The sequence below is a fragment of the Tetrao urogallus genome (assembly GCF_951394365.1).
Source record: "Tetrao urogallus genome assembly, chromosome: 10".
In the NCBI taxonomy this organism is placed as follows: Eukaryota; Metazoa; Chordata; class Aves; order Galliformes; family Phasianidae; genus Tetrao; species Tetrao urogallus.
Window position 1 is genome coordinate 7,473,325 of NC_136823.1, and position 17,931 is coordinate 7,491,255.

The 17,931-nt window shown below is 38.2% G+C and overlaps 1 protein-coding gene across 1 annotated transcript; it reads right to left on the reverse strand.

Annotated features, from left to right (window-relative positions):
- Nucleotides 1-4,944: 4,944 nt before the first annotated feature.
- CHDH (choline dehydrogenase) lies at nucleotides 4,945-16,599 on the reverse strand (the record flags this gene model as incomplete). The annotated part of the gene is made up of 8 exons (XM_079540109.1): nucleotides 16,347-16,599; nucleotides 11,381-12,189; nucleotides 10,768-10,919; nucleotides 10,129-10,258; nucleotides 9,304-9,438; nucleotides 6,758-6,900; nucleotides 5,955-6,057; nucleotides 4,945-5,363 (listed from the first exon to the last, which is right to left on the reverse strand). Exons 2-8 carry the CDS (start codon nucleotides 12,132-12,134, stop codon nucleotides 4,945-4,947), a joined length of 1,836 nt encoding a protein of 611 aa, XP_079396235.1. The 5' UTR covers nucleotides 12,135-12,189; nucleotides 16,347-16,599.
- Nucleotides 16,600-17,931: the final 1,332 nt, after the last annotated feature.

Consider the following 17,931-nt stretch of genomic DNA (forward strand, 5'->3'; position numbering starts at 1 on the left):
AATAATAATTATATAAAAAGTATACTACTTCATTGCCTCTACCTTTCTGTTTTATGTGTATTATTTCAAAGATTTATTTTTATGCAATCAAAAGAGGGCTGAGATATTGTTCATAATGCAGTAAAACCCTGAAATGACTTTGAGGCTAATACAACCTTGGAGGAAAAATCAAAAAATACTGAAAGCTACTGTCTATTTTGTTAGCACTGGATAAAAATGACTTGTTCTAACAAGTTGCATTATCAGGTTTTACCTGTAATTCATATGCTAGATAGCAATCCAGTTCACATTTTTACAAATGTGATGTTTAAAACATGTCAATAAACATTTTGTACATAATGACAATTTCCTATGAATAGCATACAGACTTCCTCTGGAATCATTCTTATTTCAAATGCCAGGATAAGAACTTAAAGGTTTGTAAATTCTTTCTTGACCTAAATCATTTTGTATTAAAACAAATGCAAAATGTTCTTCAAAATAAAACTGTGTAATAATTTTATTATACTTGGGACTCCTTTTACTAACAGTTTTTCACCAGGAAGCTCCAAAAGTGAAATTCTGTTTGTACCATTTGGAGAATGGGAAGGAACACATGGAATTTGATAACAGATCTACAGTGTTAGAGTGTGCAAGGTCTTTATGGATAATTGCTGTTAACCAGAAAGGAGAAAAGTGATTAGAGTATTTGTATGAACAAGGGCTGTATTCCTGCTGTAATCCACTCTAGGGGATTAATGCTCCCAGAGGTGTGAATGTATGGAAGCAATCAAGCAAATCTGACTTAACATTGCTTACGAAGTGAAATCTGTTGTGCCTGTCTGTCACTTGGGTGGGTTTCCCACTGTAGTCATTTTGTTACTCATCTCAACTTACAGGAGCAAAGTTTCCGATACCAAAATAAAGTCTTCAGATCTTATTTCAGAGAAATAGCAGTCAGAAGTTTTCACAGCTCCACCTCATTTCTGCAAAACACCTTTAAGGAAGCTGGAGATGGAACATTTAAAACAAAAACAAACAAACAAACAAAAACCCCGCAAGTAATTGCACAGATTTTTCTCATAGCACATCTAATGTAGCAGATTGCGCTGAACAAGACTTTAAATTAAGCATATGTCTGAACAGACAGAAAAAGATATGCTGAGTTCACTGTATTTTCTTGCTAGTAGTATAGTTAGTCCTCAGTTTCAAATGGTCTGATGAGAAGGACACTCTTTGGGGCAGATATACTATTTTATGAGAATAGTCCTTATGAACAGTGGAGGAAATTCAGCTACAAGCCATGTTCTGTATTAATGGTTTAACTACACATAGAATAACTGTTCAATTTTATCACAGAAGCGTAAGGAAAAAAAGGTTAGCCCACATATATATGATTACATGGTAACTGGCAGCCTTAGAATGAATCACAGAATTGTAGTCATCACTCCATTAAAAGAAATGAAAGTGATCTCAACAATTAATGCATTTATCATGATTTCCCAGATATGCTTACATGTGAACATAATGACAGAAAGCATTATGGTTGTCCATTAGCAAGGAGTTAAATACAACTAAGAGAAGTTATATTCACTAAAAGATTGTACATATAAAATATGTTCATATTTGAACATTATCCTTTGTTTGGAGGTTGGATGACAGAACAATATAGACTAAAAGAACACTGCAATAAGATGCTTGTGTTGTATCTGCAGTAACTTTTGAACTGTTACAAGATGCACAAATGCTTTTATTTTTTTCCCAACAATCCATGTCATGTAACTATTATTTTAATAAGATGTACAAATACTTTAATATGTTTCTGTTACAGAAAATGTCTGTTACAACAACCCCACTATTTACTTTCCCAGTTGCCCTACTTAGTTGCAGAGTAATTGAAATCATACACTTGAAAATTATTTTAAAGTATTTTAAGCTGGAGAAACATCAGAACATCACCGGAATGGTGTACACAATCTTGAGTGTCCTTAAATGAAACAAAATGCAGTTTTACAAATACAGCTATTTTCTGCTGCTTTTAATAGCACTTCTCATACTAAAGCAATTTGAACTGAGATTCAAGTACAGAAAGAAAGGAGTTTGGTCACTTTTCTTTCTTAATCTTATTGCCCCCAGCCAGAGACATCCAGCTGTCTCCAAAGCACCCACAGCAAGCTGTTCCCATGGAAATGCTGCTGCTGGCACTCACAGTACCATTGCTGGTTGAAGCCAGGCTGGCAGGTCTAGGAATTTCCCAATTCTTACATCAAAAAACTCTGACAGTGAACTCTTTTTGAATACATAATGTACTATCATCTGCTTATCTACAGAAAAAATATCTGAATAGAAATGGAAATAATATTTACTTAACCACTATATTGTTTTGTTAAATAATGTCCTGTGATCCGCAATATTCATAAGGTGTGTAGATGGCTGATATTTAACTTGCAGGCTCCCAATGCTCCACAGAGCACATTAGAACATTTTTATCTGTTCTAAGCACCCTTAGCAGACTGAACTCTGCCAGGAGTAAGAACAATTGTAACAGAAATTCAATCCCAGCAGACACACAGAGTGCAGGAGAATCTAACGGCTGCTTGATGCTACCTAAAAATTATCCCAGGACAACATTTGCAAATACCTGAAGAATTTCCTTAGGACTACATCAAAGGAAATACATGAAGGAGACATGAAGTTCTGTAGCGGTGAGGTCTAAATTAATAAGGCAGCTACAGCTGCACAGCAGTGAAAAAAATCTTTAAATGTTTAGAAGGGGAATAACTTGCAAGGCTGTATGTTTAGAACTGTGAGAAAAGATGATGCTTCAGAACAAATGCCTGATTGTCTGATTACACAATGCAGCAACGCGTACCTTGATTGTTACAAGCAGCAAGACATGTGAATGTAAGACACATGTAATTCTATATGTTTATCTAACCTCACCATTTCCTAATCTCTTAGAACTTGAAATAATGGCAGATGACAGCTCTGTGTGTTCAAGTTATGTAATATAGCAACTAGTTAATCCTCTGCAGTTGCATAATAACAATTCCCATGCTGCATGTCTAGATTGGAAACCCATGTTGTGAATCTGCAAACGCAGGAACTTCACTGTCACACCTTTCCAAATTGCTTCCTCTCTCAAGTGCACAGGACTGCAGTGAGTCTCATCACTGGTATTATTCTGAACATCCTTAATAGTTCATATCCTAAATGACACTAAGATACAGTGAGTTTCTTTAAATGAAGATCTCAGAAGAATAGCTGCTGAACAGAAGCTATTAGTTACTATAAAAGTGGTACATTATACATAATTCATGCTCTCCCTAAAGGCACAGTCATGGCAGGTGAATTGTCTTACTAATACAGCCAATCAATCACCTCTGACTTAAAATATTCTTTTTGTTCCCCGCATTCCAGGCAAATATATATCGTACATAGAAAGGGTTTACCTGTTTCCTTTGGGAGTGATGTTCACTTCTATCCCCTTCCATCTTCAAATTTTTTATTTACTCTTTATACAGATACTCTGATCAATTAAGTCCTTTCTCTCAGCTAGCAGCAGGGCTTCCAACCATTACTTTGCAGCAGCACTAGGGAGAAAAATCTGCCCTAAACATCTGCAGTTGTCCCTCTAGCCAACATCTGAGTCAGCAGCTTTTTTGAAATTTGTTTTTTTTTTCAGTTTGCTCAAATGGTGTAAAATTCCACTTTTCCTGGGGAAAAAGAAAGGCATATTCTGTTCACGGGAACTACTGAGCAATCTGAAGGTACAGAAGCATTTGCTTTATAATTCAACAATTATTTAGTCTGAAGTTAGCTTGCACTACTTAACAAATCCATAAAATTAAATGGATTTGGTTCCAGTTAATGAATTCCTTTTCTTTAGGTGTATTATTTTTGTTTCTTTGTTTTTCAGTTCAGCACCAGTAAGTTAGACGCACACAGAAACAGCCATGAAGATCATGCATTTGTTTGACATATCTGAAGATAGTAAACAAAGATTTAAGCCCTAACTGAAGTATAGCATTGGTTTACTGAGTAAGTCATTTGCCTTTGAATTCAAAAAGATGTCTACTCATATCACTGATATCTTAGTTAATGTAGTAATTTTGAGTGAACTTCCATTTTAAAGCTACCTCAGCTATAAATATTTTTAATTATTTTTGATTGGTAGTTGGGCACACTATTGAGTATATTTGCACGCACTCATCTTTGAGCAAAGATCAGTAACTTTATGGAAATTATTGGGCATGTGGATCCCTTACAATGGTACAAGATAAAGCAGCACAACTAAATGAGCTTAAATTGCAAACTGAATTCTATTGTTTCTTGAAAAAAATAATAAAAAAAAAAAGCAAGGGTAAAATCCAGCTTTCCAATATGCTTTTATAAATATCAGTTCTATTTCTGCATTTATTAGAAGAAAAGTTTTTGATAAATGTATATTATGTCTTTTTTTCTAAGTTAAGAGTGCTAAGTATGGTAACGTCCAACTTCTAGTAAAGATTTGTAAATTATGCATTCTTCCCATAAAAAACACATCTGACAAGTTCTGGACATGTTAAGTGTCTCTTCTGTGAATTCTGATACTACTACTTTGGCCTATAAGTACTTCAATGCTTGCATTTACTTTGCAGAATGTGGGAATTACTGAGTAGCTGTAATCTTGGGTAATAATCTCAAAACAGTTAAAATTCTTCCTTTAAATAATAAGACATATCATAAAGACTTTCAAAATAACACACACTGATCTCTTCCTGTCTAACTAAAATAAACAGCTTGAACCAACTGATTTAAATATATATATATCTAATCTGGTATAACAGAATGGACCAAATTAATAGCTGCTTTACTGTGATGTGTATTTTTCTATGGTATTTATTTTGTTGGCCCTTCCAATTGAGATACAAACACACAGATGAAAAACTAAGTGGCAAAAATGTGAAAGGATGACAACAGTGTTTATCGTTGTTTCTCCAAGGTCTTGGGCTTATATACAGGAACGTTTTTCTCCTGAAGTGATGGGAGCCCCTTAATTATATCTGCAGCTTTCTCTGCTATCATAATAGTAGGGGCATTCAAGTTCCCACTGACTATACTGGGCATTATTGAGGCATCTACTACTCTCAAATTTTCAACACCAATTACTTTTGTTTGGGGATCAACTACAGCGGTGCTATCTGAAGGCTGACCCATTTTACAAGTGCAAGAAGGATGATAAGCACTATCAGACTTCTGTCTTATAAAGGCATCTATTTCTTTGTCAGACTGAACGTTGTTTCCTGGTTGAATTTCAGGTCCACGAAATTTTTCAAAAGCTTTCTGAGCAAAGATCTCTCTGGTCAACTTGACACACTGGCGGAATTCCCAAATATCTCTTTCTGCAAGGAGAGAAAACAAGATGGCTCTAAGTACGCTCTACCATAGTAGAAAAAAAGAAAAAAAAAAAGAGAAGAGAAGAGAAGAGAAGAGAAGAGAAGAGAAGAGAAGAGAAGAGAAGAGAAGAGAAGAGAAGAGAAGAGAAGAGAAGAGAAGAGAAGAGAAGAGAAGAGAAGAGAAGAGAAGAGAAGAGAAGAGAAGAGAAGAGAAGAGAAGAGAAGAGAAGAGAAGAGAAAGGCATAGGAGAAGTCTCTCACTTATTGCTGAAAGCCAAAGTAGAACATTTTGAACAAATCTCATAGATGTATACTCAGTGTGCAAAATAGCTACATATATTGCATGCTCTCACAACGGAATAGGTGAGCTATGAAAAGTTGCTCTTTATTTTGCTATACCCACTGTCTCTGACTGCATTCCCAGCAAGAAATTCTTCTTATCTGCCAGTACAAAGAATTTTGGACAGTGGCCTCTTTGATAAAATCTGACAGTGCACTAACCTTCACTTCTGAACTGATTTCAGGTAGATGTGAAAATCTGCTACTGTATCAGGCAGGAAATAAGTTGTCATCAGAGGGTGAAGAAGCTGCTTTTACCTTCCGACATGTAGTTAGGCTCAATGATAGGATGGTCCTTTGGATCTGCACTCTTCAGCTTTAGCCAGCCAACACTTGCACTCCTCATGGGTCCTACATGGACCTGCAAACCCATTCTATACTCATGACAAAATCCCACCAGACACATTTCCAAATTTAGAACATGCTATTTCTTTTTCAATTCAGACAGACTTTGCAAATTAAATATGATATTCCATAAGAAAGAGAGAATGTACCTGTCTTTTCAACTTACAGCTGTTTATTTCCAATTTAAAGTACAATTACTTTAGCAGTAGCACAGCACACCAATGCAATCAGATCAGATTACTATAACCACTGAAGAGATCAGCAAGAAGATGATGTATATTCAGGAACAGTTCCTTACCCTTAGCACAGACTTTTGGATCAGAATGACATTTTAAAAAGAAGGTTGGATTTGTGCCAATAAATAAATGAGTGGCTTCATATATTCTAGCTTACACCTCTGCCTAAACTGCAGGGGAACAGAGAACACCTTGGTTTAGTTTTGTACATCCAGTACAAGTGTCCTAATGAACAGTACTATGGCACTTCAATAGTGCAATTGAGCACATTTACAGAGATAACAAAGCAGCATAATTTTAGTAGCAATATCAAATAATTATCACTTACTTTTTTCCCAATGTAGGAGGTTTAGTCAGTTCTTTATGCTGCAAAAGGTATTTCACGGCATAAAGCCAAATCACAATGACCACAATAAAAGATCAATCTACTTCCTATAGGGACTATAGAACATTACTGCAGTAGGTTCTTTAAAAACTCACCTGGTAAGCTTCCATCGTGGAAGCAACCCGACCGTGATCAATCACCTGAGAAGGGAGAAAGTGGAACTGAATGTCGGGGTGAGGAACTCCTGGCTGACTTCGGATAAACCCACCAGATTCTAAGTGGGCAGTGGCTCCCTCACCTAAGGAGTGAAAATGAGCGATAAAATGCCATTACAAGACCTCAGAAAAGCAAGAAACACATTTCTTTTTAACTTGTTTTACTATAGATAGTATGTTGGTTGCTCCAAAAGTAATGTCTCCTATTTATTTCAACAAGAAACTACAATGGATACAAAGAGAGCAATAACACTACTTGATTGAGCAAATTTTCAGATACAAAACACTTTTTTTTTTCTTCCCAATATGTAGTCATCACCATTAGCAATACTTTTTTCACCAATGATGAACAAGACCCTGCATGCCATGCTTGTAAAAATCTGCACCAGCAAAGATGACCCATTGTTTCACGACTGCTATGATTGTACGATTGCTAGGAAAATGTTGCCCATGCAGCCCATCTTTCAGCAGCTTGAATGAAGTCAGAAGGTGCCAAATCTGGGTTATATGGATAGTGTAGTAGGACAGTCCAGTCAAAATGGGTAAAGTGCTGCACTGTCATCAAACTGGTGTGGGGCTTGGCATTACTGTGTTGCAAGAGAAAATTGTCTTCCTCTTTGACCTGACTCTGGAAGTTCAAGTCTTCAGCTTATCCAGCATCATAATCTAGCAGTCAGACATGGTTTTTCTGTGTTCCAGGAAATCCATAAATATCATCCAAAATACACTGCACACAACTTTACCCACTGAGAGCTGCAACCTGTTACCACTTCATGAACTGTTGTTTGAACTCCACCTCATAGTGGTGACCCAGCATCTTGACACTGGTACTGATGTGATCCAGGAAACTTACCTTCAGCCATGTATTGTTTCAATGGGATCTGGCAAAATTGCATGTGGTCTTTCTTTTCCTGTGTGAGCATTCATGGGAACCCCACCTAGCACAAACTTTACGACATTCCAGTATTGCCACCACTGTTTTCAATGCTTTGAAATCAATATTCAGCTCTGTACACACATCCCTGGTTGTAGTCCAGATGAGCTGGTTGAATTGCTCTTTATTTCGTGGTGGGAACTGAGCATGGCCATCCAGAACATGGCTTATCTTTCACATTGTTGTTGCCACTGAATGCACCACATACCACCTCACTGTGCTAACATCCACTGTTCAGTCTCCGTAAACATTCTGCAAGCATTCGTGAAAGCCACTGAGTGCCATTTTTTCCACATAGAGGAATTCGATTACATGTGTTTGCTTTCTTTCATTTTGTTAGACTGCCCCTTTGCCTCCATCTGTCACACAGCAACAAAATGCCACAGAATATTTGTGGGAAGGTTCAACTGCCATACCACCAATCTGCCTCTAACATCATGGGCCAACATCATAAAATAGGAGGCATTACTTTCAGAGCAGCCCTCACAATTCATATATACAGCGAAAATTGCAAAGAATACAAACATTTCAGGAACAGCTTGCAGTGGAAACAGTATGTATCACTTTCACCTGCTTCTTAATCACTAGGTAAATGTAATTCTCTATAACTTTGGAAATTCCAATTATTTGATAGTGAGATGTTGCAGTTACCACAGGATAACTGGCAGAAGCCCTGCCTACAGTTTAACTGCAGAGGCAGATTCAGTACTGGGACTCTGCCAGATGTGGAGGGAACCAGCTGCAGCATCCTGATATCATTGCACTGCATGCTTCAAGAGAAGCAGCATCGCTATCCCATCAGTCACATGTAAAAGGCAAAGACATCCACAGTGCTTACCCTGAAGGGGAAAGATGAAGAGACTACTGTGTCCCTCATATTATGTTATTTTCAGATCCATTTAAAACCATGATTCATCCCTCCATGCCCATTACTTCCATGGTAAATGCCACACATACACAGCATAAGTCATCACCTTGGGCCAGTTACTGACATAATGATTCAGCAAGAGATGAAGGCTTTGAGTTTGGCCAAACTATTTTAATGATTTCAAGGATTACATTGATAGATTCTTTTTAAAGTCTGGGTTATTATAACATAAAGCTGGATTATTATGAAATGAGAGTGCCATTTTTAACAAATGTTACTCTGAAGGATTCTGCCTGGAGCAACAAAATAAATTTTTTGTGACAAGAATTAGGAAAAATAGTTCAGTTCACAGCACATTTTTATCTAAGCAACATCTATTTTTTAACAAAGCTTTTCTCAGTGCCACCAAGATTTAAAAGTTTATTTTCTTAAAAGGAGATCCAAGTGTGTCAAATAACACTGTATAAAAACATCATTTGATATCTAAAACATAATAACTAATAACTACTTTAAAATACTTTGATTTATTAAAAAAGTAATCTTTCAGGCCCTTTGCAAACTCCAGTTAGTTTAAAAGATATGAAATAATTTTATATCAAGGATCCCAGATTTCAAAATTCACAGATAAAAAGCTTTAATATTTCTAAAGCAATCAGTGGTAGAATTGCATACTTTGTTTCATACCTGTGTACTTCCAAAGCCACTCTAGACCAATCCTCACCATGTTAACTGGCTTTTGTGCACTGTATAGAGTAATAGGTTTCGTGCACTTGTGCTGGACGTACACTTCTAAATGATCTTGAAGGTTCCGGCCTACTCCTGATTAAAAGATTTATAAGGGGGCAGGAAGGAGAAGAAAGGAAAAAGAAAGCAAAGTTATTTCAAGTAGAACAACTATATTCAAAATTTGCTACCAGAAAACAGCATAAATGGAAACTAACCCAACCTCTTACAAGGGTAATGACAACTAGTACCAAGACTACGTGTCACATCATCAGCCCTTTGCTCATGTCATAATCAGGTTTTAAATAAACATAGCATAACTAGAACAACAATAGTAGTTGAATGGCAGACATATCATTTGTTCTGAAATTGCCAGATCTGACTGCTGAGTATTAGATTTTCATGTTAGGATTAGATTTTCACATTAAAGAAGTTCATGTTGTTCTTTCCATATTTTAATACATATGACAGTGACAATTGATACAATCTCTTGTAGATCAAAACCCCTTGTCCAAAATTCTAAATTATTAGTACGCAGCTTTAGTTTAAAGCCACTTAGCAGCATTTTTCAGAAAGGCATTTTCCACTATCAAACGGTGGAGAAACTGTAGGGGGCCTCTGCTCAGTTCCAAAATCAATGTATGTTTCCACTGATTTGTAACGCTGTTGATTTCAGTCCATATTACCTGACATAAAGACAACCAAAATTAATGAATTTGTTCAATTTAATAGACTTGGAATTGAATCCTTAGGAAGATATAAGATTGAAAGAAATAGTAAGATTACCAGGAAGGTGGCATACAACAGGGATCCCCAGTTCTTTTAAATCGTCTGCATTGCCAATCCCAGACAACATAAGTAGCTGTGGAGAATTTATGGCACCTCCACTTAAAATAACTTCTTTACTGGCAAAAGCCTGAAATGAAATGAGCAGATAAGTTCTAATGTTATTAAGCTTGATCTGAATGCAAGTGAGCTTCAACTCAGATACAATTCTGACTGAGATTAGACACATATCCCTCACATTTTTCTTATTCTAAATGCATTACTATCTTGCTACAAGTTTCTTTAAGGAGGAATGATCAAGCTTTCAATATGAGCAGACAAGCTGTGACTTGATATTATGCAAGAGCATCATGTAATGTTTCAAGCTGGAACCTACACTTATATTATCTCTGTAAACTGGAGTGTGATGAAACACTGCTATTTCAGAAAAACAGCTCTGAAAATACTCTTATCTCTAAATAAATACAACTGAAGTATCACCTACTGTAAACAACTCACAAAGAATCATACAGTGGAAGCTAACATTTTACAGAGTAAAGCATCACTTGTATTACATACCTACTTTGTTTTATTTATTTATTTATTTCTAAATTTTGCTATGAATAATATCTTTCATATTGGAAAATATAAATCTTTTACCTTTTCCCTTTGTCCATTTTTCACATACTCAACACCAATGGATTTTGTTCCTTGAAACAAGATCTTTGTTACAAGCGTCTTCTCAGTAACTGATAAATTGGGGCGAGATATAGCTGGGTGAAGGTAAGCACTAGCTGTGCTCCATCTTTTACCTGCAATATAAACTTAAATTTAAAATCTTAACTTTCTTACTTTTATTCTATTAAGATTCTAAAATCTTACAACTTAGTTCTACTAAGTTCTCTTCAAGATTTTTACCAATACCAATACCAGGAGGTTTATATAATAAAAGCATTCTTCTGTAGTGTTCAAAGCATACTATTGGATATATACTAACTAGATATTTTAACTTCCCAAAGACGTTATGAAAACCTCTTATCCCAAATTTACCTTTAACTCAAGATCTGCATGCCAAAACATTTTAAATGAAATACACTCTAGACTGACAGCAAGCTGCTGTGAAACTTGTAGTGGAAATTTAGAGTTTGGTAGCTATTCATCAACCCAAACAACCAAAAAGCATTCAGTGCAGATTGTGTCTGTATTCTAAAATTATTTCAGTACTTCTGGTAGTTCAGAAACACAAATTTCTTAATGAGGCTTTATAATTTACCTTGGTGTATAGTCATGTCCATCCAGCCAAATCCTTCTTGTTGATAACCATTCATATCATCTGTGAAGGGATACCCAGCTTGCTGGGTTGCATCCAGGAATGCTTGATGAAGAGGATGGTTTGTTTTTCCCCTTGACACATAAAGAGGTCCTTCTCCACCTCGATACCGATCTGATCCCAGCTCGTGTGTCTGCGCTTTCTTGAAATAGGGCAAGCAATGATCATAGTCCCATCCTATAGCCCCTTCTCTGCTCCATCGATTATAATCTTCTGCGTGCCCACGAATATATACCATTGCATTGAGAGAAGAGGAACCACCCCACACTCTTCCTCGGGGCCAGTACATAATTCTGTTATCCATATGCTTCTGTGAAGTTGTGTGATAATACCAGTTATATTTCTCATCACAGAGGTTATAAGTTAATGCAGCAGGCATATGAATCTTCCACAGTAGTCTTTTACTACCTAAAAGGGTGTCTTTAGGGCCTGCTTCCAAAAGCAGTACGGTACTGTGAGGGTCTTCAGTCAGCCTGTTGGCTAACACACACCCTGCTGATCCAGCTCCAACAATGACATAATTATAAGAGTTTGCCTTTTCAGAACTAAGCTGAGACAATGCACGTGAGATTTTTAATTGTTGCTCCTTGATGCCCCATGTGTTCCTTAATAGGTGCGCTTTAAACAGAGCTCCTGTTACTTTGTGAATCTGATTCACAGGACTGCAATGTTTAACTCCATTGATTAAGTAGGACATCTTAACTAATAACACTACTCTTGCAGACTTAAAAAAAAATATCCAGTGTTTTGCCCTAGGAAAAACAAACAAACAAACAAAGTCCAAATTAAAATATAATAATTAGTGCAGTGTAAGACCTCTAAAATGTCTATCATTTTCAGATACAAATGCTGTACTTTGCTCATTCTCACCATCCAAAAGTTTAACTAAATGCTAATAAGACAACAAACATTTACTCTGAAACTTGCTGTCTTTTTTAATGCACTACTGGCACCAGTTGAGTGGATGCTACTTGGTATTATAAGCAGTCCGACTTTGCTTTCCTTTGGGTTCATGAGATAAATACCTGAAGCACAGCTTGAAGTATTTATCAAAACTGTGAAGGATAGTAACCTCTGCTTACCTGGTAGTCTCTCTTTATCTGCCTTTAGTGGACAAGAATTTAAGAAAAACAACAATTGCATAAATTCCCCTAAAAATTTGAGTCAGTAGTATTGCATAGCCAATTTATAACCATGGAAAAGATTCAGCTGGAAACACAGAACTACAGTTTTTGAGGAATGTCTCCTAACGTAGGTAAAGGCAACACTTGTATGTCTGTGGCTTTTTCCCTTCTTATTGAAACCAGATCCTGCAGGAGAACTCCGAATACAACTATGATGTGATACTACCAGGTCCTGATGCTTGGTAGGAATAGCAATTATTTACCTTCAGAAAAGCCTGTCAACCTTACAAACAACACAGGTTTAACTGTGTACTCAAGCAAGATTTTCATAGCTCATTTTTACATCGTAAGTACTGCTACTGCCGGCCAGTTTGAAATGTGTTTCTCTTGTTTTCTCCCTTTGAAACCACTACTCCCATACAAACAATGACTAAAAACAGCTAGATATCCTAGGCTTGTAAAAACTAATTTTTCCCAGCCTGTGGCTCCTGAGAATTTGCTGGAGATTCTACAGACAGCAACATAGTTTTTGTGAGAGAGACCACTCAAGTTTGTGAAACCACACACGGGTCCAGGATCCAAGGCAAAATTAGATGCGGTCTCTAACAAATTATAAGTCTTCCATAAGTAACCATATTTATTTACACTGTACTGTATGATATCAAACATTTTTTTTTCCTCAGGGAAAGTATGGGAATAAGCACAATCTTTTTCACTAAGAAAGCTTGTAACAGGCTGTACAAATCCTGAAATTTCTAGAATGTGAATGTGAACACACATCTGTGTGTGATAACAGTTTAGCCTAGCAGTTCATACATCTGATTCTCACATGGCTAATTCAAAGTGGATCCCAGCTGAAGGTAGGAGGGCATCTTTTACAGGTGGAGAATATTAAAAGGATTTCTGGAGGGGAAGAGAGTTTGGTGATTTCTTGTGGTGTGATAGAGAAAGATGGAAAGGTTTTATGTGTTATGATTTGGTTATAATGAAGATGGTTACAATTTGAAGAAGATGTGATTGACCCACAGAACTGGCAGGTTGTAGATTTTGTTGCTTTAGGAAAAGCAGATGGATTTTACTACACTACAGGCTTAGGCCCTGCTAATCTGGGAAAGATGCTTTGTCCCTACATAACAAGGTATTTTTCTTTCTTTTCTTTGTATTTTGTGTAGGTGATTCATTATGAGACAACGTTTTGAATTTCTTTCCTGAAGAAGCAGAATTCCTCTGATGTTGATCCTAAAGATGCTTACTAATTAGACAGGAAGAGTTTCCAGGATCTGGAACAAATATTAGCCTATTGATTTTGGCATAAAATCTATAATGCCATTATATATTATTGTGCCTCCTAACCAGACTGCTGGCTACCAGCCATGACCTACTTAGTTGTTGGTGATAAAAAGAGTAAAATGTGCAGAATCCCTGGAATCACATTCAGCTGGAGTTACTCTGTGTCACAGGCCTGAAGGTAGAGCCTAGAGACTGTAGTTCTATGGTTTGCTACAGCACAAGCAGCAGCTGTTGAGCTTCTGAAGATGTTAACTAAAATGACATTCCAAAAGCAACACTGATGTTACAGTACTGTTTCTGTCTTGCCTTACTCTAGGATGCTAGTACTGAAGTGTAGACCCTTTATAAAGCTAACTAGTTGAGAGGCTCTTACATGTGCATACATTGAAACTCACAGAGCAATTCAAGCTTATATTGAAAGGGTCATTGCTTTCTGAAACTAGAACACGATGATACTTTGCTCTCTAGTAATCTGTTCAGCTCTACGCGCATATACAGTTTTATTGTTGTTTAAATTCTTTTACTGTCTTGGGGAAATTTGCAGGAGTTCTCTTTGAACAGAATAACATCAACAAACATATAAATAGGAAGATTTAAACAGCTCAATTTTAATGAAATGCTCTGTAGTCACCACCAACAAAAGTGTCTTTTAGGCCTTACTGGATATTACTGGAAGACTTTGTCTGTGTTCTTTCACATCATGATCCTTCTGTGCTCGTAATAAGAGGTTCCTTATCAGTTGGCAAAGAGCCCTGCAGAAATGCATAAAGCAACATAAAATATATTCATTTATTGCACCAGAGCTTGAGAATTTGAACTCACTTGAAAAAATTGTATCTATTTTACAGGTAAATATTGTTGAAAGAGCTTATGGACAGCATTCCTATGGGAATAAAGAGCAGGAGAACCTCAGCAGGAAAACTTTATTGCTACAATGTGAGCACAGTATATTTGATCATACATTAGGTAGCTAAAAGTGGGAAGAACTCTTAAGTTAAGTGATTGGGGCTCCTCATTGAACACATCAGTTCAGTATTTGGGGTTATGTGTAAAAAGAGATTTTTCTACAGGATGATCAAGAAGTGACTATCTCTCTTTTAATTTATTTTTTCCTGCAGCTTTTGAAAAAGGAGAGAGGGAGGAAAAAAGGAAAAGAAACTGCATAGGTTGTTTAATGATTAAATCAACTTGTTGTTTTTGCAAGAAAGTTGGCAAAGCTAGTTGAAATGTGTCTGGGACCTAACTCCTAGAATTTTAGATTTACAGGACTCTCAGTCCACAACAAAGGGAAGAGACTATGTACCTTGCATGCAGAGCAGGGTATATTGGAAAATGGACCGTAATAAAGTGGCTGTAGGTGGATGGGGTGGCTTATCTAGAAAAACTGCATATCTCTGAGCATTGTTACTATTAATGAATCAGAGATTTCCCATTCTCTGATAAAATTGGAAATAAAGCTGAACAAAGATAAGTACCAAACAGTTACGATAGCCATATCAGCTAGGAGGCTGAATTACCAGCCAAGAAAGCAAAAATGAATGTTCTTTTGATGGTACTAAAGTGGTGGTTTGAATCTACTCCATCACATAAATTCATCACATCTATACTTACATGTTAATTCATGCTTTCCTTTAAGTCATTTCTTTTCTGTTAATGAACTTATTAAAATGGAATGGGTGTAGTTGAGTACCATGGAAGATGAGACTCTTGAGGAGTGTGTAGGAAGAGGTTGGTCAACAGTATTTAAGTGACTCTGAGAATCAGTGTGCAGGTGATACACTATTTTCTGTGCTTTAAAGCTTGAAGGTGCAGAGGTCAAATCTCAAGCTGTTTTGTTTCAATGTAAATCCAACATACTTAGCTGGATATGTACATTAGTATTAATGCACAGCTCTTATGTGACCCACGCACTCATCTGCACGTGGGTCTCCTGCCTGAACGCCAGCTCCTGCAGACACATTGAAGGCACAAGGAAACTCCCACTGGCTGATATTCCATTCCCGCTTCTGTTTTACCAGGGCCGAAATGACCGCATTTCCTCCGGTGGAGGCAAATATCCCTCGGCTGGAGATGCCCAGCAGCACGCGCCCGGAGCCTGGGAGCAGCGAGGCCTTTCCTGGCCATCACCCTGCGTGTGAAGGTGCAGAAGCAACGAACCCCCGAGGTAAAGCGCTGCGCGAAGTTCCCGCAGCTGGGAGCGCTCGGGCCGTTGCAGCTCGCCTTGCTGCACGCACGAACTTCTCCTCGTGCCCGGGGTCGGCACGGCCACGTCCTGAGGGCACGCGCAACCCGGCAGAGCTCCTTCCCAGCCTCGCAGTGAAGGCTGGCGGCGGGACGTGGCACCTCGGGGCCGTGTTTACCACAGAGCCGCCTGTGTGGGGGTCCGCCACCGAGGCCTCATTCCCACCCCCGCCGCCGCCCCGTTCCCTCTGTCTCCCTTTCCCGGCCCTTGTGTCGTGTCTTCCCGAGGCTCGGTGCCTCTCGGCCCCACTCACGCTGTTCCTGAGGCGGAGGCGGGCCGGGCGCCGTGAAACTCGGAGCCGGATCCCGTCACGCGGCCCCGACCCAGCGGCAGGGGGAGCGGCCTGTGTGGGAGGCGGTCTGCGGCTGTCCGCTGGAACTTGCGGCTCTTCGTAGAAGAAGTCCGTCGGGGGAACTCTGGGCTGTTTCGAAACACTTCGAGCGGCTGCGGGGCGAAGTCCGCCTCCCGCGCCCTCGCAGGTTGTAGTGACACGGGTAGGAGCGAGGCGTACGGCGGGCGTTTGGAGGGCAGCGGAATCGCACTTCAAAGTGTCACCGAGCCGCCTGTGCCCGCACAGCCAGCAGAATCGCCGCTTATCAGCCTTTCCCTATGTTCCGTGGCCTTAAGGTGGGAATCCTGCAGTCATCTTTTAATCCGTGAATTTGTGTTGTTGAAGTTTCCTTGGTTTCTGCGAGGTAGTGAATTTAGTTTAGCTACTGGCAAAAAGTACTTTTAATAGACTAAATCCTCGTACGTTTGGGCACGCAGGTGTGCCATTAAGTACTACTGTTTCTAAACCTATTGGAACTTTCTGGTATTTTTGTCCCCTAACTTTGCAGACATCAGTACCTGACCTCATACAACACCAGTGTCTCTTTCTAACCAATGCTTCTGACTTGCTCCCTTCCGAAGTGCAGACACTGCTAGGTCGTAAGCTGCCATCTGCAGGGTGTACGGTGCCTGCCACAGCCAGACCAGAAATCCATTTAATCAGTTAGTTATTAAACACATTAGGGCACCGCTTGGGAAGTTTGTGGAATCCAAATGTACCTGTTTATAAAAAAAAGAGACAGAAGTGAATTCTACAATAATTACTCTTGGGCTTGAATATTTAATGCTGCCTTATGAGTGTCAAAAGTATGAAGTGCTTGAAAAAACATGGAAACAATACTGATATAAAATCAACAGAGATGACCAGCAAACTCTGGAGACAGTGTAAGAACTCTGGTTATTCTCAGCAGTGCTGTACTCCACTGTTACGTTATTTCACTTGTATAGATGATATTCTTTGTTTTTAGTACAGTTTTTAAACAATTTATTTGGTCAGCATGAGATTAATCAGTGATTATTAATTCTTTTGCATTACCTTTTATAGAAATTTCTCTTCCAGATGCAGACATATAGAAACGCTCTCTTCTTAATTTACTGGAGACAGCTTTTTCACCTATGCAAGACTTGGTTCAAAGCAATTGTTGTTTTTTCTTTTTCCCCAGAAATCCTCAGTCAATTCAGTTGGAATATTTTTGTTTTCTCCTTTCTGCTCTACTTGTGGTTGTATGCATTATTACTGTGGTTGCTGACATTGTTACAGAGGGAAGAATTCTCACTTCTTTTGAACTTCAGTATTCCTGTAACTACTATATTAATTGATGTTTTATGTTATATTAAGCGTTTTAATAGTATGAATATACTTTATAGCTGCAAGTACGTATTTGAAGCTTGGTTTGAGGGTGATGGGAGCCTTTGTTACAGAAGATAAAACAAGAAATAGAACTTCTGTAACAAAGGATTATTTACAAGGAGAAAAAGCCTCTATGGCTGTTGGTGCTATGTAGAAG